The following is a 24,331-nucleotide window of genomic DNA, read 5'->3' as shown; positions in this document are numbered from 1 at the left end:
CGACTGATGCAATAAAAATAAAGTCTTCTATTCATCGTGTTCATTTTTAAAGATGAGTAGTAAATGTCATGTAGATAATGATGCTGGTAAGAGTTCCTGCTTTCTTCACCAAGAACTTTCGAGATATAACTTAATTAACTTCAGTTGGTTTTTTTTAAAGAAAAGAATCAGTACGTCCAAGTTATGACAAGCATTTCGCATGACTTTCCAAGACTAAATAGCTGAAAACTACATATTTTATATGATTCAGTCGAACCAGATGATTACAACTGAGGTCGTTAAACTTCTGGAGTCAAAGCGCATAATATCATATAAATACACAAGACATCAGTTTGAAAAAGTGAAGATAACGCCTAAAGCGAAGTGTTATCCCAATTTAAAATAAGCCGCTGATGATTGGGGACAATCATATTAAATTTCAAATCGTTTTCTAAGATATCGATGTACATATCTGTAATATCGTTTTTAGTATGTTTGTGCTTACAATTATTTTTGTATGTTTTACATTTTATAATATCAAACTATTAACTCATATAAAACCATTTCTTTGCCTGGGATGATAAACATCCGATGCTGAATCTTGGCTCCAGACTATGAAAGTGCGTGAGGCAAGTCATGTTCGAGACAAATGCGGCAGTGTATTAGCTGTATGCTCTCTAGGAAAAGTTCAAACATCGCCAGAATTTATTCGAATATTTTCATGAATTTCGAAAAAGGTTTAATTAAAAAAAAAGTTAAAAGCCACCTTGAAAGTGGAAATAAGCCACAGACTGTAATTTGTCGACCACTGGATTAGTCGACCCCAGGTCGAACATGACGCTTGTTAAGAATGATCAACGTTATTAAAGACCAATCATTAAATAATAATATATAATCATGAATAAAGTGCAGAAAAGAAAAGTAATTGTTTATTACTTACCCATCAATTGCAGTTAAAACTCATTCCAAATAACATTTTTTGGAGTTATGTTATTCTGTATTACGTAATATTTATTAAATAGATAACAATATTAATGTTCTATGAAACCCATTATCCGGTTTATACACTGTCAGCCCGCGTGACTGGTTCAGCGATGAACGTCTTCATCAACTGCACGAATGTTTTGGCAGTTAGTCAAGAGTATCACTGCTTCTACGGAAATGCGACTCGCGAACCCAACAGAACGAAGCAGATTAGGTTTCTATTGCACCATCAGAACCATCTTAGGTCTGCACCCGGTCAAGCATAATTCTTCGCGTACACGGGAAGGTTGCGGGAATGTTGACGCGATAGCATCGATTGTACCATTCGCTGTGAGGCACGCTTTTGCTCATCCGGATGGAAAAGAACCGGACCAGTACGGGCCTGACGACTTGCTTTCGACTTGAAGTAGCTAGCATAGTCGGGTCGCGCCGGTCCACGGGCGGAAAATTTGTACACCGACGGGGTGGCAAAGTTCTTTAGCCCTGGTGTGGTCAGCGGCTTCAGAAGGTTCTTTTTCGGCTTGCTGTCCACCTGGATGGTGTGCACCTTTGCTTTCTGCAGTGTGACCGGATGTGAGACGTGATTGGTGTACTGTGCGAAGGGTCGGAAACTGTCCTTGGTATAGTAAGGGCCGAGATCACTCTCGGAGAGCTGTGAAAAATCCACATCCGGCGAGATGGGTTTCAGTTTGGATAGATCCGGTGCTTTCACTTCCTCGATGCGGATGCTCGGTTTGAATAGATCCTTTTCGGTGTCGACCTGCTCGGAGAAGAAATCGGACGAGTCGGAAACGTAGTGTTTATGGCTATGTTCCGTCTCTACCGTGACGTGATGGGGCTTCAGCTCGTCGAAGGAGTAGTGCTGGAATACAGTCTTCGGTGGTTCGTAATGCTTGTACGCCACCAGCGGTTTTTCGAGGTTGACGTGCGGTTTCAGCTCCAAGATGGAAGGTATTGGGCGTTTCTTCTCACTGATTTCAGCAATATCTTTCTCGCGCTGCGGTAGATCGGAGCTAAGGATTAGATGATCCTGTCCCTTGCTGAAATGGTTGATCTTCGATTGGGAATGATGTTCATCGTAGTAGTGGGTCTTATGCTCGTGGTGATCATGATCGTGCACTGGATGGGCGTTCGGGCCGTGGGTTTTAACGACCGCATTGAAGCCTGTTTTCGAGTCAGCAGTGTAGTCCACCTCGCGAATGGAACCGTCTGGCTCTACGACACTGTAGTGTCCCTTGACAATGCCATCGTCACGCGTTTCCCATTGCGACTTCACGTCGCCACTGTGTAGATCTTTAACACCGTAGCTGAAAGAGTAAGCTGGATGGGCCTGGAAAAAAATAAAAATAATAAAGAGACAATATTTGTTAATGATTTTTATAAGACTGAAATTGATTTCAATTTTAAATAATTTAGAAAAGTTGTATTGAAAGGAATCCTAATCCCAATATTGAGACATTCTTTTTCAACATCTCATAGCTTGGAGAGACAAGCGCGTACCGTGCCGGCTTAAATGTGCATAATTTATCACGTGCGAATCATGGAGGAATGCATTTAAATGAGGTTCGCATGAAGTTTGCAACCGCCACCGCTACCAAACGGCTCTACCACGGCGGCTGCTGTGTGCAGTGTGGTCTAATTTAATTCACCATCGTACGGCCGCCTCCTTTTTCTCACCCCAAAGCAGGGTGTGTGGGTCTTCGCACTCCTACCACCACATTCGTTTGATGTTTTAACAGCATAAAGCAACATCGGTACATGACCGCGCAGTGGGAACGAGCAGAGTTGCAGCTACGGTTGGGTTGGCTACAATGTAGTGCGTGCACCAACGGCCGAAGAGAAGTTTATGATAACTTTTTAATTAGAAAAATATGTTAAATCTAATGTGTAATAAAAGGTTTGTTTGATACGCACGATTACGGGTGGTAGAGAGAGCGTTGTAAGGACGCGTTGATACTGCCCGAGGCGCAGAAACATTCGTGCTTTTCAGCGTGCAACATGCTGATAGGATGTAAGTCAAGTTGCGTGCACGCGTTTGTACATGACATTTCCTTACATTGAACAAATTGAACTAGAATTTAAATTTATTACAACAATATTAATCTTGAAATTTCAAAACTCATAGTGTGTTAGCATGTTAAATCATGAGAAATTGATAACAATATAATGATTTTTTGGTTATCTATTTTTTTAGGAGAAATTTGTAGCAAATTTGAATCAAATGTCACCAGTCGTCAAGGTCCTTAAAGTGTAATTTATTATTTTTAAATCTAATTTTTGTAACGTGACCACTTGCTTATAATGTCATATTTTGCTTCGAACGAACGTGTGGCATCAGCGTAAAATAAGACAGCATTATAAATGGACACCATTTGTGAATTTACCACCCGGTTGAGTGGTTCACTTTTCACGGATGTCCTCGGCAAATGCAGATTTGTCAGATGACAGCAGTCGTGAGCCTTCCCTTCGATTGATTTATTTCACCAAGCGCTGTCACTAATGTTGGTTTATGATGGTGTATTGAAATTTAAATGGCGCTCCAACGCTCCAAATGAAACTGGGGGTCGACACAGAAGATAACAAGCAGTGCATCAGTTGTATTAAAGTGCAGTAAAAAAAAATCAGAGCTACCGTGCATTGGCCATTTGCCAGACATTGCCATGCAAATTAAACTGCAAAAACCGTCCAATCAGTGTTCGCCGTCAGTAGCAGGAGACAGGTTTGCAAATAAGGTTATTTTTAAAAACGATCAGTTTTGGAAAACATTTTCTACGGAGGGGGAGAACTCCATTAGGAATGTTTATCGCAAAGTGCGTTATGTTTCGGTTCAGGAAGCGATAAGTGTAAATGGTAGGTTGAGGGTTTATTTGCATTCACCGTGGAATGTAACGCACATTGACGAGGTTAGCCGAGGGTGACTTATTTTTAACCTGCTGATGAACGTCATTACGATAGGCCGAGATTAATTAGGAGAAGAAATTATGCAATAGCGCAAGGTAAGGAAGAAAAATAAACCGCTTATAAGTGATATCGTGCGTACTAACGAAGCATTTTTTTTATTTGGACCACAACCGAATTGCATAAGACAATTATTCGAATGATTGAGACCAGCCAGTGTGCGTTTGTATATGGATGGTGGATGATTATTGCTTAATGCCGATAAGTTTGTTTTGATTGCCGTTGCTTCGAATCGTCGTATGTGGTAAATGAGAACGTTTACTAAGCATCCGACGAGGTGCGCGTTGGTGCCATTGCGCGACCGGTAGGCAGTTGTAAAGTAAATCACATCTGTAAAGCCAATCTTGACCTCCTTGGTGACACTTTCGCACCGTTGGCCCGTGCTTTTGGTCGTAAAGTGCCAAATTTATGAGTCCGTGACCGATGTGGAAGCGGCCCGTGTGGAAAGTGAAACTGGGGCTGGCTAAGCATGGACCAACGAGACCATGCATGGCCGGTGCTAATTATTCGATCGCGCTGATTCAGCGGTAATGTTCCACGAAGAGGTAAGTTACGTTAATGTCAGCGTGGCCAAGGTCAGTGGCGTGGTTGCGCGTTGAGATGTACTTACATATTCTGGTGCGTAGGCGTGCAGGGAGTCCTTATAGCAGGATGCTAAACCGATGCTGGTAGAGACGAGGATTACTATTAGAAACTGCTGCGAACGAAAGAAGTAAGTGGAGAATCAGTTAATGTGGATGGAAGGCGTATAATAGTTATGCTGGTTTTTTAAAATAGAAGTACTTAAATTTATTGCTTCCTAAACGATTCTTTGGAAATTTTAATAATATGTAATTTATTAAGTGTGATAAACTAAACTTTACTTATGTAACCATTATCAATTAACGATAGATTTTTTTTGCACAAACATATTTTTATTTAATAATGGTAAATAAAATGAAAATAATTTTTATATCCGTATTTGATGTCTTCAGCTTGAGGAATAATTGGGATTTGGTCGTCTTAAAGTGTGATCTGTTAGTTCACAACTTATTGCAACTTTACTTGGTTGCATGAATCAGATGCGAAAGCAACTTTGCATGATTCAAATGAAACGATTTGTGCAAGCTTAAACGGCTATTGACAGCTGCATTCAGACATTTGTCCGATTAGAAACATCAGTCACTCGCCGCCTGGACACCTTTACCACTGTTTAACTTTGGGAAGAAATTTCATTGATGATTTATTAGCCTTCGAACCGTTTCCCAGCCAATTAAAATCAAAATTTACTCGCACCGCGGGCCATTACCGGCCGGCCGCACAAAACGCACCTTGATTTTTGTATTACTTGCTCTGTCTTTGGCGTCGGTTATTAATTTGACCTGACTTCGGGTGGCGCGAACGGGCGCGTCGTAAAAGGCTGTAAATAAATCTTCAATTCGGCAGCAGCCACCATGCCGCCCGGTGGTAGCGTGCTGTTTTCCCGATCAATGGTCTAAAGTCGGGCGGTTTCTTGCCGGTTGGTCGTTGCGCGTGGTGATAAAAGGTGACCGGCTACAATTGGAGCAGCCCGTTGGTGACAGTTTGATAAAATATATGTCCATTTTGAACTGCAACGCATGCTGTATGGAAGGAAATGTTTGCAACTGTTTAGTTTAGCTAGCCTGGTGCCTAGTTCCCGACAGTGGAATGGCTTTCAACTTTTGGCCCGACTGCTGACGGTTGGGGTTGATTGTGGCTAAAAATGGAACCCCCTTCCATGCGATGGCTGCACGCAGACATAGTTTACGAAGGCCGAAGATGGAATTCGAGTTTTTGGGTGGGTCACTCTTGTAGTGCAGAGCAGAGTGCATTTTGCGGATCTTGCATCGAATCACGTGAGAAAAAGTGACATTGTAGTTACTGTGTTGAGCTACAGTAGTGTAGGTATTAAAAAAAAGGTATAAATTTCAACGATTTTTCATACAAGTTAGCAGGCACCTTGAAGAGAACTCGGCACTATTTCGTGCTTTGTAGTTAGCCTATCATTGCCAGCTTAAATCATCACAGTAAGGAGAAAGCTTCTGAGGATTTGCTTAAACGAGAACATGGTCAAACTCTTCCGATTTACCCGATATGGTCGATCTGGTTGATTTCATGTCTTCTCCTACCTTAAGAAAGGCCAAAGTATTAAGTTAAGTGTTTTGTGTTGTTAGCTTTGTTCTAGCCGGAACAGAATGCTGCTAAGGTTGAAGCAATTCACTACAAACTGAAAAAGTACCAAGATAACGATGGACTTTGTTTTGTGAAAGTGTTTGTCGGTCACCAATCGCATATAGTCAGCCTGAAATCTAGTAAAATTGAAGAGAAATTGACTAGTAAAAATTATTTCAAAAATGATTAATTATCACCTTTTCACTTGGGTTCTGCTTAAACAATTTGGGACCATAAACCCTTTTGCGGAAATTTGTAAAGAACAAAAATACTTTTGTTCGTAAAAAGTAGTAGGGGATGGTGATTTTTCAAAAGCTTAAACAACTATGACTAGATATTGCTTGGTGAAAAGTGAGAAAGAACTGAATCAGTTCGCTCAAAGATAACAATCCAATCACACCGTCAGTAGAGAATTTGTCGATTTCCTCATCTTGCGCCTTTTTAAAGGCTTGGATAACAAGATTACTTTATAAGAAAGGATTGCTTTCCTCCGGAGTAGATTACGATAATGTACAGATTTGGGTCGGGAATGAAACGGTTTGCGAATGGATAAAGAGCGATGTAATGTACTGTTTTATATAACTGTAATTTGCAAAATAGAATTTAATATATTCACAAAGTAATGAATTTATAATACAAAAAGAACGAAAGAATGGCGGTTTGCAATTCGTTCTTTTGGCAAATAGAAGTGGGTCGGTTTAGTTCACCTAAATGTACCATAACGCGAGTGTCTACCACCGTACCGTATGTATGTAATTTTGGAGAATCACAGCAAGAGAATCAAATTGATTTTTTTTTCAACACAGAGTTATATTTTTGGTTAGCTAAAGTTGTTATCAGTTTGCGCATGACCACTCGATTTACAAATATTTTTCTAAATGCTTATTAACGATCGTTATTAACGTCGTTTGCACTGTCACGCGTCGCACCTGATTGTCGGTCGTACGACGCACCTTAACAATCCGTCCCCTAGGCCAGCAGTTTCTTGGGTTGCTACGATTACGATCGTAACGATCTAAATGAAATTTGTTTCTTCTTTATCAGCATCACAACCTCAAGTGCTCTTGGCCTGCAATTTCTGGCATTTTTTGATTTTATTTTTTCGCAACTGGATAGTCCTGCATACGGAGGATTGGTCCGAATGGGATTTTGGTCCTGTGTCAGGTTCTGTCTTATGAAGACTAGCGCCGCTAACAATACACCACCGGGCCAACTCCAAGTGAATTTTTATGCAATAAATTATATTTAATAATTTTGTACATTGTTCTTTGAAACTCGTCCATTTTTAAATGTATGAGCAATTACAGTTAAATGCGTTAATTTTTTTACGAAAACGTAGTTCAAACTGATGTCAGACTTTTAGTATTACTGCTTTCTTGGCGAAAGCTGATTTCTATAAATTTTCTCTTTCACATTTTGAGTTAATGGCTCAATGTTATTTTTATAGAACCAGCCTCCTAAAAATATGCTCGCCAAAAATGGATGCACCAATGCCAAATTGTAAAAAAATATGACATCAATAAATTGAAACCAATAATACATACATCATATTCGATTGCTCCTGAACGTATAGTTTCTTAAGATGGTTGTAGCGTTAAGCACCCTGCGCATCCAACGATAATTAATTAGTGTGAATTTAATGCCTACACTTTCCCCAACATTGTACCAACCAAACGGAAATAAACAGTGATGCCATCTGGATTGTGTAACGTATGCTGAAATTATGCAATATATTACGAAAATAGCAACATGCCCAAAGGCCCATTTGTCGGGAATTGGCAGATGAACGGGAAGCGTTTCCTCGGCTTTGCGGAACTTGTCGGCGCTGTCGTTGTCACCGTTATACGGTTTGTTTTCCTACGCGACCGACATCTCCCAGCGGCATGTGCCGGATGGGCTCGTGAGCAGTGAGAAGATAATGATCTTACATTGCCTTTCGGCACTCGATCGCCTGTCTTTAACGATTTGCAAACAATCGCACGTGTATCGTACGGTAAGCTAGTGCCAAACCCTTCCAACCGGTTGGCGAGGGACACATAATTCCCGGGTTTAACTCACCGGATGCGATGTTAGCTTGAGTTTATGGTACCGCTTTCCATTCCGTTAGCGGAATACGCAAAACGCCACGGCCGGAAAACCAGTTTGTCCAAACGCAACCGGATGATGGTTTTATCTCCGTCGCCTACCACGATCGTGGCAGAGTGCATATGCAATTGTTGAATAATTCCCCTTTGCCGAAAGTGAAACTTCCGCACGGGCACGGTGGTGCACGATCCGAAAGATTGAAACAGCAAGCTGTCCAGAAGGAATGAATCGAAAACGGAACGGAACACTGTCGCGAGCGTGCGAAAGTGAGTTGTCAGGCGGGCATGTACATGTATCATGATATCCAATCGCCGAACGGTTGGGTGGTGCATTTAAATGAAGCATTTACAACTTTGTGGGCGCTATGTAGGCATGCGAAGCGAAAACAAAGTAATGCTGCATACATCCAAAAGGACGATAAAGCGGAATGTACGTGAAAATGGACACAAAAAGCGAAAACCGTTCCGTGGGATACGCAATCTATCTTTCGCGCTTCGTTTGCGAATGAGCTTTACGTTGCGTTGGGGTAGGTCAGTTCCGGCTGGGACGGGCTTGGACCAGCGGATCAACGGAGGACGTGAAAGAAGACAGAAGGAAGCGTTTTGTTGGAAAAGATTAATGAGATGTTTGTGTCTGATCGAGTCGACTAATTAAAGAAGGCACGATTGGGTGGGATGTGATTATAAAATTAATTGAAGGGTACGTTTAAGATGATAATTAGTCTGGTTTTATTTCGGAATGAAGGAATAACTTTTAACTTTATGCTTTTGTTAAAAGTTTTATGCTCACGATACATTTTTTTCTAATAGTCTGTTTGCTTTTCCCAATTGAAAGTTTCATGTTGTGTTATTTATTTTTAAACATAATTTTCTCTTACATAAGTTCAATCTAAAATTAAAACTCCTTCTTCTTCGTTTCGAAATCAAGATACGATTAGTAAGCTCCTCACAGCATGTGAATTTGCGTGTGTGACAATAAAATGTAAAATTTATTAGATTATCTATCTAGTCAAACCAGTAACACCTTACAGCCGTGTAGTACATGACATCGAATGCAACCAGTTGGCAGCTTCATAGGACAGTGACATTAGCATTTTAAAGCTTCTTCATTTGTTCCATTTCCATTCAACTAGGTGAGACTCACGGGAAGTGCAATTACGTCGCAGGGAACCAGTTCCATAGAAAACGTGCTCCGAAAGTCATTCAATTTCTGATTCCGCACATTTCCTGACGGTTTTGTTTGTCGGTTGACGGGGCGGTATATTGAACCCCGGAAAAAGAGCTGTCCGTTTGCTGGGGGCATTAGCATTGTGTTGCCTATTGTGTAATAGCGATCAGGGCGCATTGATACCGCTGCGTGATCGATGGAATCTCGATCACGGCGCATCGATGGGAGATTGAAAGGCATCGCGGAAGTGATAGCCCGGTGCACGTATTGGTTAGAGATTGTTGTGTGTTACACAACAGGAGAACATAGATTATAAGACTGCTTAAAACATATCAACAAAAGAAAGTGCATTCCCAACTAAACTGAAGCGCATCTCCTTCCAAAGCTAACGAGGCGAACAATTCGGAAAATTGATAACGAAATTGCACTGACCCTTTACCACCTGCTAATCAATCAATCGTACTGCAACGAAGCGTTTAATTTCGCACCATTATGGCGATTATTAAATTTTATGTATTTCTAATCAACACTAATCAGGCAGTGCTGAAACCATATGGTTGTGGCAATGCAACGACCCGCTAGCACGAGAACCCATTATGCATCCCATTTATGCTGTGTCTATTGCTCTCCCCTTCACTCGCCTACTGCTATTGCTACTCGTCCGTACCGTTTCCCGGCGTGGACTCGAATCGAATCGAAAAACGGATTGAATTATGCTTCTGTTTATCGATCGTACGACCCCAGCTGTCAATCGTAATAATCGCTATGATTAGGGGTACGATTGAGTGTTAAATGCACACGCAATTGCAATCACCACCCCGATCTGCCAAACCGATCGGCGTTGGGTAATGGAAGTGCTGGTGTGTAAAATGGCTCGCGGGCAATGTTTGCTCAGCTTGTTTGTTTGCTGCTAATTTTGCCTTTTCTTCCATCGGATGATTCAGATGAGCCAAAGTTTGTGCAATAAATGTTTGCAACTGGCGTGAGCTAATTAAGCACCAATCGTGTTATTTCCTGTTGATTTGTTTTAAACTGTGAAAAATGCGCATTATAAAGTAGGTTTCAGTAGCAGTTTTCAGTGTTTGAGAGCATTGGGGAAAAAAAAGGTGAAATCGAGATGTGTTGCACCGTCCTTACGGCATTCCAGCAGCCAAGATGTGTAATTAATTGTGTGTGCACACTCCTTGCTTATCCTCCGATGGCTCAGATTAGCTTGCGATTGGCAAACGAACGGCGGGCAACATTCTGGGACGGACGCGATCGAAACGGCGATGCATTCGGTTGCTTGCAGTGCAGTTGCCGCACTCGAAGCGTAGAAGTAATTATAGCTTTCATAGTCCCGTTCCCCACTCACCCACAAGCACGGCCATTAAGTGTTCGATTTATCTCTCCCACTTTGCATTCCGCGCTTTTCCTCTCCGATTAAGGCACACCGTAGCATAGGAAAAACATACACGCACACACACACACTCAGACACACGCATGTACGCAAACGAAAGTGGTGGTTTATTGCTTCTCATATCCGTCAGACCATTTTCGCCGGCACTGCCGTGGGGCTACCATTCTGAGCCACCCAGTGCGTCGCATGGTGGCGGTGTCGACAAGCGACGACCACCACGGTAAAAGGTGGCCGCATTTGACGAATGTAAGATTAAAATCACATTTAGCATAAAACGAGGTGCAAAGCCCTCGCATTTTCTGCAACGATTTGGACAACGCGAAAAAGCAAAAAGCAAGAAAAAAAATGTCTCTTGACATGTGGACACAGCTGCACACACAGAGACACTAGACACTAGAAAATACAACCAGACTTCCAACGAGTGGCACTTCGGGGCGGGCAGGGTTGCGGCAACGCCAACATGCCCGGAGGTGGACCAGAACTCGAACGTGTTAGATTTGTTTTCCAGCAATGTCACATTAAATGTTGTAAACTTATCACACATTAGCTTCGCCAAACCGCCCAGAAACCGTTGGGCTGGCAGCGAAGACCGCGGCAAAGTTCGATGTTGATTTACAGTTCCGACAGCAACTCACCTTAGGCGATAGCATTTTGCACCCACAATAGCACGCTGCTTGATCACTAGGAACTGGCGATTGGTCGTTGCGTGGAAGCGTTTATTTTTCTGCCTTGACAGTTCCAATTCAATTCAACAAGAAGTCCTGTTCTTGGTACATTTGTGCAAATTTGTTCACTGATTGTCACTGGATCGGGGTTGGCACCGCACACATCGGGTTGTCCTTAAGACGCGTCCTCTTTTACACACACTGCACACCAAGCGTGTTCACCCGGAACGATTACGGCGCACAACGTCTGCACGGTTTGAAGGTCTTTTCACCAGTCAACCGGTGTGCATCTTCTTTGCGCGTTTATATACCGCATGTTCGCAGACCGGCGCGTTGGTGGCAATCAAACCGTGGGCACGGTTTTGTTTGCCCTCCTGTCACCGTGCTGGCATTAGTTTTCTTCGACCAAGATCAAGAGCGAAGTTTTCACCGAACGAGGCGGTAAAAGCCTTTCTCCCGCTTGGCGCTGACAGTGACGACGTGTGGTGCAGTTTGGCTAAAGCGAACCTGTTAGTGACATCACCACTCGTTCACGGACTACTTGGATTAGGTTGCGTGTGGGGACGACAGGAGCAGGGATGAAAGAGGCTTTGCCGTTCATGCATGAAAGAGAGGTTAAGGAAAGAAGCACACATTCAAACCCCTAACGAACTTCCTTCCATTTCATATACGTGTAGTGGGGCTTTTTAACTGTGCTACCCATATCCCTTTTCTCGCCGCACTCTCAGTGCTTTTCCTCACGAGCGCACGAAAGGAGTGCACGACTGTTGCCTTGATCTTGCTGCGAATCACAATCCCGAACCATTCGGAACCACGCACGGGATGGGAATGGAAAGTGAAAAACCGGTTCGTTGCGTTCCGAAGGCATTTTCCTAGCCGGATCGGTGGGGCACTTTCCCACAGTGGCATCGTTTCCGTTTGCACCGTTGAACGGGTAAATCGATCAGCGGGATGGATTTCCCTTTCTACATGCGGGTGCAACATTTTAAAAGTGCGCCGCATTCGGTCTGCTGCACATTACTTGTGTTTAATGGATGGGGACATTTAGCAATAGTGTTTGCTTTGCTGGGATAAATGATGATTGTGTGAACATAAATGAACGAAGAAGAGATAAATTACATGAAAGTGTTGACTCCTTAATAATGTGATTTGCTCACATTAGGCATCTAATAATAAAGAACCGCGCAACATTATTTACAATAGTTGTTCATTTATCGTACAATTCATCAAGAAAAATATTTATTTCTTTAAAATAGAATCCTATTTTCTTCATTTCATATAAACATTACAAAAAAAAACGTAGCTTATTTGCTTAAATTTGCCAAATAAAAGCAAAACTATGTCAAAAGACATCAACGCCAGCTAAAGCGACGAACTTGCGATGCGAACGAGTCGCTGGAAAAGCGTTATTCCTTCGAATTCGTCGCATATCGAGCCCTTGGTTGTTGGTGTGCAAACACGTCGTGCTAGGGTCGGGGCCAAATTCCCTTCATTCCTTGTACCACCGTATAAGCGAAAAAAGGGAAAATGGGCAGTCCGTTGGGCCAATTACCGCTGGTGTGCGTAACTACTGGTGACGCAGTTTCATGGGTGAAATGGAAAACTCAGCCCCAACAACCGGCTCGGGTGGCCCGCAGGGATGGAACCAGTTTTCCGGTGCAAGGCAGCAACGGTAGCAACAGCAGCTTTCAAAGGTTCAATGATTTAAAGGGCAGTGATGTGAGTGTAATGCTGGTCAACCGCAGCCAGTTGGTCGTTGTTTTGCCATCTGCGATCGAAGGGATTTGTTTGTTGGGGCGAGCAGGTTAAATTGCTTAATCAGCTGAGTGGATGAGAACGATAAAAGTTTGTCTTTCTCTCGATGTGAGAGGTTTTGGATGGTTTCAAAAATAAAACTGTTAACAATTGATTATAATGATTGTTTATAATGATGGATTAGATGAAAGACCATTTCGAAGGCGCTACAACTGAAACCTTGACCGTTGCGCACCATTGATTACAGCTGTACCACACCGTAGGTATGCAAATTTACCACAAACAGATAAAGAATGTTTACGGGGCAAAGTGATTGATATATGGCGCTGTATTCTTGTTCAATTGTTCATAGTTTACGTTTCAATCTGCTTCCACCCGATTTCAATTGATCTTCACAATTATAGGCTTGGTTGATGTTATAAAGAAAGACGTGCCATAAGTGTAAGGAGAAGTGTGTAAACTTGTTTAGTGATGATAGGAAAAATATTTAAAAAAATGTTTAAATTCCTGTTATCGATAAGAAGTATTTTCACTATGTTTTCCGTCCTGTGTGCGCTGATGAAATTGTAATATATTACAATTAATGATAAAAAGTATAAGAACATTTCGCTTCTCAATAGGATAACTACAATTTCTACATCTTCACCAACAAAAGCTCCATCTCAAATGTCTTGAGAAAAACTGTACTTTTATTTGGTCCATATACGGCTGGTACAATTGCAAAGAGCAGTCGTAATGTAATAATAAACTAATAACACAAAAATGACCTCTGTTGGTTTTTTTTTGTTTGTGGCTTCTGCTTTGTGTGATTTTTATTTATGTAACTAAAGAGTTATGATTACCACACTCGGTTCTTCGGATATTGCTATAAAGTTCAGGAACAACAAACAAATTCAATCAACCATTCGAAAGCAACTACGAAAATCAGCAACCATTAAATATAGAATAATATACGAATATTTAATATACTGGGGCGTATAAAACGACAAGGAAAAATTAATTTATCCAAACTCCCAATTGGATAAATTTTTAAGAATCAACCGAGCCGATCAGTAATTGTTAAGTCAGCAATGATAATTCACACAAGGCAACAAATGAAGGCACAACATGTAGATGAAGAAAGCTGTTATATTTTCGTACTCGATTGACGTGCTTCGAGCAGTGCATACATTCAGGCGTTTTGTTAAAACTTCAAACGTTTCATTTCGAGCAGCGGTCGAACGCTGCGCCGAACGTAAAGCAGGCGGGAAAAGCCGGCGGTGTAAATAAATAAAGGCGTATTACCGCTTCTCGGCCACTTTTTACAGATGTTGATTGATGTTGCTGTAGCTGTATCCCTCCGCTTCATCGTAGCCACCGCCAGAAATGCCGTGCTCCGTCTTGTACACCTGTGGATGGCTGGCATGGCCAATCTTTTTAACAACGGCATTGAATCCATTGTGCTTATCCGCGGTGTATTCCACTACACGCTTGGTGCCGTCGGCATCATACAGTGTGTAGCCACCCTTAACAACGTCCCCATCTCGGATCTCCCACTGGCTCTTGTGGTCACCGGTGTGTGCGTCCTGCACGCCGTAATCGTACTTGTACTTTGGATAAGCGTAGTGATCACTGTAGTCATAACCGTTCTCTGGGTAACCTCCATCCTGGCTGGATTTGTAACCAACTAGGCCGGCTTCACTGTATCCCGATCCAATTCCCAGCGGTTGATAGGAATCGATGGAGTTCGCACCATTGCCGAAGTATTGCGACGAATGTTTGGTGAGGATCTTGTACCCGTTGCCTGTTATATACGCACTGCCTACAGCTATCACCATCAGTAGCACAGAAGTCACCTGCAATCAATCAAATTAGCGTTAGTTTATCACTATCCACTGCATAGAATCGATTAATGTACCGGTATCACATTCATTTTGGTAGCGGGTCCTGTTAAAACACAACAATCACTAGTTCAGTCTGTTTGGCACTGTGTCTACTGCACTACTGATATTCACGTGTGCACACCTTAGTTATATATACTGTTCTAAAACAGATGCGTCCCTCCCATGGTTAAAGCCCATCTAGCAATAAAGGCAGCAGCTAAACACACATGGAAAACAGTACGTGTTGCATAGCGCGTGAGAATCGTAATCTTTCCTTCGTGAATTTGTTTACACTTGCATCGAGATCGGGTCCGGAAAATTGGCAATTCTTCACCCGCGGTTCTGTCTCATCCATACGCACTGCAGCTAGTAGCCGGCAAACCGGTCTGTGAATGCGTGGTATGAGCAAACAGTTCACATTGTGCTGAAACCCGTGCATGCTGACATGCGCCCGTCGGTGAGCCTGTGACCGGCACGAACCGGAATGTGCTGTTGCACGAACCTATGAGCCCACGTTCGATTGCTGAAAGTGAGAACAACTCGACGGTGTGTTGCTGTCAGCAAACAATTGGTGTCTTCTATTCACCGGCACTAAAATGCCAAAATTGGAGCACACTAGAATGGTGTTGGAGCATGTGGTACCAGATTGTTATGCAATGGTGATCTGAATATTGTTCCAAATTTCTTTGCATGACCCACAGATTTGGATGTCAATAATTTGAAATAGAAGGTGAAACAGTTTTTAAGTTTGAATCCAACTCTATGTCATACAAAAGAAGAAAATATGGTTCTTAATCATATTTATTGTAACAAATGGTTTATGTTGATCCAAACAATTCGATCCCATGTCGCTTGTTGCACATAATGAATGTTTTAATAAAAATTACAAGAAAATTGATAAAATTTTCCAAGATAGTAAATAAGAGATAGCAAATTCCAAGAAGTTTATGAAAATGACGAAAATGAAACCAATAAAATGGGTGGACTCTTAGCGTATCCGCTCTATTTCTATCATCACGTTCCGTAACACGTCACCCAAACATGGAAGACGCGATATCTTCCCAGAAACCCGAAATAACATAAATGTGGGAGACGTTCTGGTTCTCTAATAATAAAATATTGATTCGGAATGAATTAAACAAGCTTATTGTTATAAACCAGGAGTAAGTACAATACAGTAAGTATTAGTATTTATTATAAATCAGGGAAGGAACACAATAAGCATCTATAAATAATTATTATATTTAAGCATCTATAAATAAAAGTTATTTTAAGCATCTATAAATAAAAGTAATGTATTTCGTATAAAGAAAGAAAGAAAAATAATTTTGTCTCACGATGTAAAAACAACCTTTTCATATCATCGATGGTTTTACAGAGTTCATAAACACTTTAATTGATGAATTGTTTTTCCTTAAAATAGTGTTATCTTTTGTTCTTTAAATATTTTTCGCAAGTTTAGCGAATTTCGAATGTAGAAAAGGTAATAAATGTTTTTTTCTGATATCTAATGCGTTTGTTATTGCTGGAGTCATGTTTTTGTGATAACTTTTCTGTGATAATCATTTCATGGTAGATATTTATTATAAAAACTGTATTATTTCAGAGCATTACGAGTCCTATTCTATTGATTGGTCCAAGCATTCTTGCATTTTTTTGCTAATTTGCAAACTACGCTGATTTGGGTTTGGTGCCGAACGTGTTAATTACATTTGAAGAAGTTTTTTGGACTATTATTATTTTTCGTTCTCATTAAAATTAAATTCTACTGTTTGTGAACCCTTTTATGCACTCATTTGCACAACATTTTAATTGTTTATCCTAAATAAATTTTTATATACGTTTATTAAGCACGCATTTTTTTTCTTAAAATGCTTTAACAATCTATACTTTTTTTAAATCAATTAAGCAAGATTAAGTTGAGCAAGAACATCTTTTTCAATTAAGTAACATCCCCGTTATAGTTATAATAAAATATTTTACACATTAGCATTGATACGTAGCTGTTAACAAACAATTTATTCACAAATCAGGTTTAAAGAAGGTGCCATGGTTTGCCGGCACATTAACAACGAATCATTTGCTTTTTCCCCTAGCACGTAACCTCCATTGAGTATCGCTACCCATCTTCATCTCAATCGCTACTGTTATCGACCGTTTACCAAGACGATTAATGTGCTGTTTGTAACATCTTTTTGACCCTCCCAACAGCTGAATGTAACCGGTGCGCCGGTGGGCATTCGCTTTGCGAGATAAAGATGGAATAATTCGATTCACCGATTTCAAACGATCGATTCACCCACCGTTCCACGCCGGTGGGAGACCAATTGGTTCGTCGGGCTTGCTCTTTGCAATGGATGAGAAACGATACAGATCAATTGCACAAACGGGTGCGCATAATTGCAGCAGTTATGCTGGCTCTTCCTTGAAGATTGCCAATTTGACTCAGTTTTGTGCGCCGCACACGGTCGCGTCTCTTGAACCTCCTTCTCGTGCACCTGTTCGCATGCGAATGAAGTGCGTGAGGGTGTGATTTGCTAGAGCGACGAGTCGGCATAAAGCGAATACTGCCGTAAGTTTCTCATCACATAGGGGTAGCTTTTTCTCGCATGCTAATGCCAGATGAATGAACGCCGGCATGAAATGGTTTCAGCGTGAGATTTTGTACGCTACTGAGCAAATGTTTCCATTTAGATTAGTTTGTTCGCGAGAATAGAAGTCTCACATTTACCATCGGGTTGTACTTGTGGAAATGTTTCTTCGGCTTTGGACATCATGGGACTGGGCGTGTTTGAAAGGGGCTTGCATTCGAGCGCTGGAATGAGCGTAAGGGCGAAAGAGAATGAACAATAAAATGTCAATTACTTCATCGGAAAGTGAAACGATCGTCTGGGTCTGGTATTGCACCGGGAAACGATCGGTTCGGATTAAACGATCACTTGTATGGTCATAATGCACGGGCACGTGCTGCTCTGCAGGCGATGGTTAACTCGTAGATTCGCGTTAAACCTCTTACAGTGTTGGATGATGGTGTTGGGGAGTGGAAGGAAAAGCTGCAACCGGGCGCGGGAAAGTGAGTCGGTTCAGTTATTCAACTGTAAGCTGTTATTGTCACACCACATAAAGCCGATTCATTCTTGGACAATTTTGCACCCTTTTTCTTTGGTCCATTTTCAAGCTTTCGTGGTAATGGTTGGGGAAAATCAGAAAATATGAAAGGCTAGCAAATTATGACTAATTGATGCAATGATGGCAGGTTGTGAGCTTTGTTTTATTTGATTTTTCACTCACTGTATAGCAGAACGCTTTATTTCTAGTGGCTGATTCCAGTCCCGATTTTTAATTTTCAATTTACTTGAATATTGGAAATAAAGAAAGCATACCATAAATAAACAATAAAAAGCATACCCCTTTCACAATTAACTGTGTGACGAAAATGTAATATATTCCTAGTTATTCTTTTTGGGGCAGCCCTCGTTAGTAGTGCAGGACTTCTCACCACAGAACCGGTCCAAAATCTCATCTGGACCAATCCACCGTACACTAGACTGAATATCCGGCTACTGGCAAATAAAGACAGAAATTATAGCCCTGAATTAATGTCATTTTTTAAATTTCAAATTGATACAATGTTACCTCAGGGGAAATGCGGAAATTTTTATCAATTTAATCGTTTCATAAATTGGTCATAGTTAAGGCTCCGCATGTGTTCAATCCTGTCCTTTTGATAGCATGAAAGCTCTGCAGGCGTCGATTAACTTATCACCCGTACACGGTACAGCCGATTAAAATTAAAAGCACATACATGCAAACATCCGCAAATGCGGAACAGCTAACAGCACCAAGTTGTCCATTTCTCACGCTCGATTTTCATCACGATCTCATCCAATCGGACCACTGTTTCGGACGGATTAACAGACAGCAGAATGTAGCGAATAAAGAAATGAAAAAATAACAAAACTCACTCCCCAACATCATCGAAGCAGTTCGGCGGGGGTTCAATTGTGTGTAAGCTTTCTTGCGCTCGGTGGCATCGGTTCCGCGTCACAAATCGATTGTAACAGAGCGCTAATTAAATTACTGTAACTACTACCGAAAGCAATGGGTTGCCTTTCTCTCACCCTCGCCGGGATCAGGCGACTTCAATGCGATACAATAATTTCTTTTCGGTTTTTGTTTTTATGTAATGCGTCTGCTGTTGCGGTACGATCGATACTGCAAGCTTGCTTTGGTTAAAAATCGGGAGCATGATGTTGGGCCTCGGTGAGATTACTTACGATTAGCTTCACTCGGCGGGGCTTAGTGGAAGGCTCTTAGCTCAGTGCTCTTTCTCCCGGTTGATTAACCGTTTTCACCCTTTAAGACAACGTTGGTTGTATATAAAGTGATCTCAAGTGGTACAGTCAGTACCATTCAATCGATAGCGATCGAACAATAGACATCCTGGTTCACGGGTACAGGGAGCGTTCAGTGTTGCAGTGTTTCAGTGAAAGTGTTTGAAGAAAGATGTTCCGAGTGAGTGTTATCATGCGGTGCCAGCGTGTAATGATATGTTGAGAGTGTTCTGATTAGAACTCCATCACTAACGTGCTCCTTTTCTTCGTTTGCTAGTTTGTTAGCTGCTTTGCCTTGGTGGCCGTTGCTACGGCTGCCTACGTCCCATCCGGTAATGGACATCCCAGCTCGAAACATGCGGTCAGAAAGATATTCCAACATGTTGCTGAAGATGAACCGAAGGCGGCACCGATGGAACATCACCACGCGCAGCATCATCACGAAGAACAGGATCATTTCGTCGACTACTATGCTCCCATCAACTACAAGTTCGAGTACGGCGTGAAGGATCCGCATACTGGTGATCATAAGACGCACTGGGAGGAACGTGATGGAGATGTGGTGAAAGGTGCATATACCGTTCTGGATGCCGATGGCAGCTCCAGGTTGGTCGAGTATACGGCTGATCCTCACCATGGGTTCAACGCGGTGGTTAAGAAGATCGAACACTCGCACATCCCCAAGAAGGAACATCACGTAACGCCGGCACATGAGGAACCCCAGGAAGAGCATCACCATCATCAGGCTGACGAGCAGGTGTCGCATAAGCATCAGCACCACTACCACTACCAGGCGCCTGAACATCATGGTTATGGACATGGCAAAGGCTACTAAGGAGGAATGTTCTTCAATATCTGCAGCATCCTGGCCCTGTGTACCTGAAAAAGGGTTGTAGTTTGTTTGTAAGCATTAACTGTAACTGTACTTGTACTGGTTTTCAAATACATCCAAAGACTGTAAACACGTTTCATACATATGGGTGGTAAGGGTTCATTATGCAAAACAAGACATCCTCTTGCAGTTGTCAAACATCGAAAGTCATCAAGAATTCTTTTAACGGACAAATCGATCGGCGGTTAATTTGCAAGATCAACAACATATTTATTCAGGAACAATCATCCGTTAACAAGTCTTGAATTGTAATTCATCACATATGCGATCGACAAACAATTTAAAAATGCTGATCAAGTTTGCTGTAGCTATAGCCTGCGCCATGACCGTGTCCTCCGTAGTAGCCACCATGATGTCCATAGACCTGGGGGTGATGGGCATGACCCACTCGCTTCACATGAGCCTGGAAGCCGTTGTGCTTGTCAGACGTGTACTCGACCACTCGCTCTGTTCCGTCGGCCTCGTGCAGGGTGTAGGCTCCCTTGACGACATCTCCATCCCGATGTTCCCACTGGCTCTTGTGGTCACCGGTGTGGGGATCCTTGACGCCATACTCGAACTTGTAGCTGGGATGCGAATAGTAGTCATGATGGCCATGGTGCTCAGCACCGTATCCGAATCCAGCACCACCCCAGTATTGGGCCGATGCAACCACAGCCAGACAGGCAACAGTTAGTACGATGATCTGGAAGAATATTGAGCAGAATATGGCTTACGATGGAGTGTCTAAGCTTGGCAAGAATAATTGCTAAAATGTGCCATTACCTTGAACATCTTTGCTAATGTATTTGGGATAGTTTGCTTTTGCTGCTGCTTGTAAGAACGGTTAACTGCCGAATGATGCTCTTTGCTCAGCTAACGCTGGGTATTTATATTGTCGTGGCTCGCTCAACGGACGGTTGACAGTTGAGTTCTATGCGAAATAAAATATTGACTAATTAACGCCGAGAAACAGTGGTCAGGCCCTTAAAAAATAAGCAATCGTTACGATTTCGCTAATTTGAGGTTCAATTCTGTGACACGACGATTGGTCATGGCATGCGACAGCTAGAATTCGTGGGCGTAGCGAGCGAAACGTTTCATGGCTGCAGCAGTCAGTCAAACGAACAACATGTCCATGGTTGGTACGCAAACTATAGCACCAAACGATTGTCGATGCGTTTAACGTTTTTCTCTCCTATGTCTTCATTGACCATAGGCGTCTGAAGCAATATGGTCTGACTAGGGCGGTAACATTTTTTTGCCTTCGAAATCCATCGCCCAAGGTTGGCCGAGGCGAAAATCCTAATTTTCACCTTACGTGAATTATGACCTTGATCGGTGGTTAGTTGGTTGGCTGGTTTTTGGGCGATGTTGTGCTGTATGCTTTGCTTGAATGTGATTTTCAGCGAAATGAAACCTTGAAATGAAAACGTTCGGAAAACATGAATGGAAGCTGAGAAATACCGCATACGATGTCAAGATTTTGTAGACTGTGAAAGGGAGATTGAAATGAGATGCGTTAAGAAACTGCGATCACTATTGGAATGATCGAGAGGTAAAGAGGAATTGGTAAATTAGGAATTTAGCCATAGAGTGGGCAAGTGGGAACTGCGCTGCGTGGTTAACTAGGCATAAAATTGGATCAGATTATTTTACATGTTAACAAATTATGTCGGTTTTGTGAATGCGATGGGTGCAGGCTACGCCAGCAGAATGAAAATAAGTGAATGTTAATACATGGGAAGAGTACAAAGGAAATCTTTCCCACCCTTAAGTTATAAATGCCGATGAAACAAATAAAAGTCTATATTGTTTATAGATACCATTTGCTCATGTAAATCGAGGAATTTAGAAGGTTCAATTGCTGACATTCTGATTTTGACTGCTTATATCCATCAATACTATGCGACAATTTTATTCTATTGCAATCGTTGCTTTCGTATTTTATTTGAATTTATTCTGCTCGTTCAATTCTGATTTTCATAATTTATTTTTTTCTTTTTATTCAAGGAGAACGGCCTTATTGCTCGTATTTTAAATTTTATCGATTTTACATGTACCACGCGGCCGTTCTTCCGATAATATTTGTTTTCGATTAAATATTATTATTTCAATTATTGTTATCATTCACTAAAAATTCACTATATTATTATAGCAACAACTGACATATTATTTTATTTTTGATTTAGTTTTAATTGAAAATTTTTTATTGTATATGTAGCGCTTTATTAAAATGAGTTTTAATCGTTCTTCTAGTAATGTTATTATACTGACTATAATTTAATTACTATCGCCTAATTACCGGTAAATTTATTTAAGTACAAATTTTTTTGAAATCCTCGTAATATTTAGGAGAGATAAAACATAAAAGAGAGATAAAACATAAGAATTTTTTTTTAATCAAAGAGTATCAAATTTTTAGAATATGCGTAAACTATATGGCCTGGTATTCACAATAATTAAAACAAGAATAAAATAGCAACGGAAATAAATTGGTTGTATGTGATGTTTTATGGCAAAACCCTACAGAATGATGTACTTTAAGCTAACACCCAAAGTTCACTTTTAGAAACTTTAATTTAGCAATTACAATTCGGTTCCACTTCCAACTGATTCATGCACGCGATGGTACTAGCTTATACCGAAGGGAAGCTACTATGTTTGACTGCATCAAACTGTTATCCTTTCACTGGCATGGTGTCTGCAGGTATATAAGAACTAAGTAAAGTTGGTAGTGTCATCATTCAGTTTTGGTTTGCCACAGTAAAACATTCTAGCCAACAGCCCCAACAAAATGTTCAAGGTATACATTTGCGCGGTACTTTTTTAATGGTTTGCTCTTTGATAAAGACATTTTTTATTTTTGTTAGCTTTTCTTTGCTCTGATTGTGTTGGCGGGGGCAGCGTTTGCTGTTGATGATTTCTACGCATATCCAAGTTACAAGTTCGAATATGGAGTAAAGGATCCCCACACCGGCGATCACAAGAGCCAGTGGGAGCATCGGGATGGAGATGTCGTCAAGGGAGCCTACACCCTGCACGAGGCCGACGGAACTGAGCGAGTGGTTGAGTACTCGTCCGACAAGCACAACGGCTTCCAGGCTCATGTGAAGCGAGTGGGTCATGCCCATCACCCCGAAGTGTACGGACACCATGAGGGTGGATATGGTGGTTCTTATGGTCATGGATTGGGTCACAGTTATAGCAAGTTTTTCAAGTATAATTAAATCTTTGTATGCAAACTCGAAATAAAACTTGAATGAATTATGTAAGATGCAAAATAATTTGTGTTATTTGTATAACTTTTATATCACAATCGTGATATAGTATAGTTAAAATTGCAGCATTTTAACTTGCCTTGTGAAACAGATATATTTCACATAACTTTGTTTATGTCCAACGTTCATCCTTCAGCGAGCAAGCGTGATATTATTATGCTCGATGCGATAAAAGAATAAATAACACACAGGCGGTCTTACGTTGATGATCGAACCTGGGACTAATAGAACTTACATTGTTTCAATAATCACACACACCTCTAGGACATTGATTTAGGTCGAAACTGATGAAACCATCTTAGCCGATAAGTTCATGATAAAGATAAGCTCTATAAGCTGTACGGCGTAGCTACTATCGTAAATCGGAAGACCCAAGTCGAAAGGTAGGTTTAGGTCATCCACATGGACCACATAGTGGTAGGTCCAAATAGCAAGGACTGATTATCCGACTACGTGGTTTAATTGAAATGGAACTGGAAGTATAGTAAGCTAGAAATGGCAGACATGACCTAGCAGGAACCTTATGCCAAGAAGAGAGAGGGAGAGAGAGAAAGAGAGAGAGAGGGAAAAAGAGAGGGAGAAAGAGAGAGAGACAAAGAGGGAGACAGAGAGTGAGAGAGCGAAAAAGAGAAAAAGTGTGAGAGACTTCAACAACCACACGCCGAGTTTGGTAAGTTACAAACGTATCATAAAACACTATAAAATATTACACATCGTTACTATAAGATGTAACTACCATCTCAGGTTGTGCTAAGCTCGCTTTTTGAGGATGGCGTAAAGATAAATCACGGACTGAAATGTTCTGTATAACTGTTATAA

The 24,331-nt window shown here is 41.4% G+C and overlaps 5 protein-coding genes across 5 annotated transcripts; 2 read left to right on the top strand and 3 right to left on the bottom strand.

Annotated features, from left to right (window-relative positions):
• Nucleotides 1-1,219: 1,219 nt before the first annotated feature.
• LOC128301808 (uncharacterized) lies at nucleotides 1,220-11,394 on the bottom strand. The gene is made up of 3 exons (XM_053038441.1): nucleotides 11,380-11,394; nucleotides 4,532-4,618; nucleotides 1,220-2,293 (listed from the first exon to the last, which is right to left on the bottom strand). The coding sequence occupies exons 1-3, from the start codon at nucleotides 11,392-11,394 to the stop codon at nucleotides 1,220-1,222; spliced, it is 1,176 nt and encodes a 391-aa protein (XP_052894401.1).
• A 3,071-nt stretch (nucleotides 11,395-14,465) lies between these two features.
• On the bottom strand, nucleotides 14,466-15,076 carry LOC128302815 (adult-specific cuticular protein ACP-20-like). Its single transcript, XM_053039665.1, has 2 exons — nucleotides 15,062-15,076; nucleotides 14,466-14,999 (listed from the first exon to the last, which is right to left on the bottom strand). The coding sequence occupies exons 1-2, from the start codon at nucleotides 15,074-15,076 to the stop codon at nucleotides 14,466-14,468; spliced, it is 549 nt and encodes a 182-aa protein (XP_052895625.1).
• A 4,456-nt stretch (nucleotides 15,077-19,532) lies between these two features.
• LOC128301809 (cuticle protein-like) lies at nucleotides 19,533-20,195 on the top strand. The gene is made up of 2 exons (XM_053038442.1): nucleotides 19,533-19,541; nucleotides 19,638-20,195. Exons 1-2 carry the CDS (start codon nucleotides 19,533-19,535, stop codon nucleotides 20,193-20,195), a joined length of 567 nt encoding a protein of 188 aa, XP_052894402.1.
• Nucleotides 20,196-20,532: 337 nt separating this feature from the next.
• On the bottom strand, nucleotides 20,533-22,105 carry LOC128302814 (larval cuticle protein A3A-like). Its single transcript, XM_053039664.1, has 3 exons — nucleotides 22,058-22,105; nucleotides 21,018-21,062; nucleotides 20,533-20,937 (listed from the first exon to the last, which is right to left on the bottom strand). Exons 1-3 carry the CDS (start codon nucleotides 22,103-22,105, stop codon nucleotides 20,533-20,535), a joined length of 498 nt encoding a protein of 165 aa, XP_052895624.1.
• A 923-nt stretch (nucleotides 22,106-23,028) lies between these two features.
• LOC128301814 (cuticle protein 19-like) lies at nucleotides 23,029-23,461 on the top strand. Its single transcript, XM_053038446.1, has 2 exons — nucleotides 23,029-23,037; nucleotides 23,105-23,461. The coding sequence occupies exons 1-2, from the start codon at nucleotides 23,029-23,031 to the stop codon at nucleotides 23,459-23,461; spliced, it is 366 nt and encodes a 121-aa protein (XP_052894406.1).
• Nucleotides 23,462-24,331: the final 870 nt, after the last annotated feature.

This window comes from Anopheles moucheti, chromosome 3 (genome assembly GCF_943734755.1).
Source record: "Anopheles moucheti chromosome 3, idAnoMoucSN_F20_07, whole genome shotgun sequence".
NCBI classification, from domain to species: domain Eukaryota; kingdom Metazoa; phylum Arthropoda; class Insecta; order Diptera; family Culicidae; genus Anopheles; species Anopheles moucheti.
Note: the sequence above shows the minus strand (reverse complement) of the source record. Positions and strands in the feature narration are given on the sequence as shown.

Bases quoted from the DNA above. Each gene is read 5' to 3' on its own strand.
- LOC128301808 (XM_053038441.1), bottom strand. The intron at 2,294-4,531 runs GTAAGTACATCT...ATTTTTTTCCAG, and splicing joins ACGCCTACGCACCAGAATAT to GCCCATCCAGCTTACTCTTT.
- LOC128302814 (XM_053039664.1), bottom strand. From the start codon at position 22,105: ATGTCAGCAATTGAACCTTCTAAATTCCTCGATTTACATGAGCAAATG. The intron at 21,063-22,057 runs GTATCTATAAAC...TCTTACAAGCAG, and splicing joins TCGATTTACATGAGCAAATG to CAGCAAAAGCAAACTATCCC. The intron at 20,938-21,017 runs GTAATGGCACAT...ATATTCTTCCAG, and splicing joins CATTAGCAAAGATGTTCAAG to ATCATCGTACTAACTGTTGC.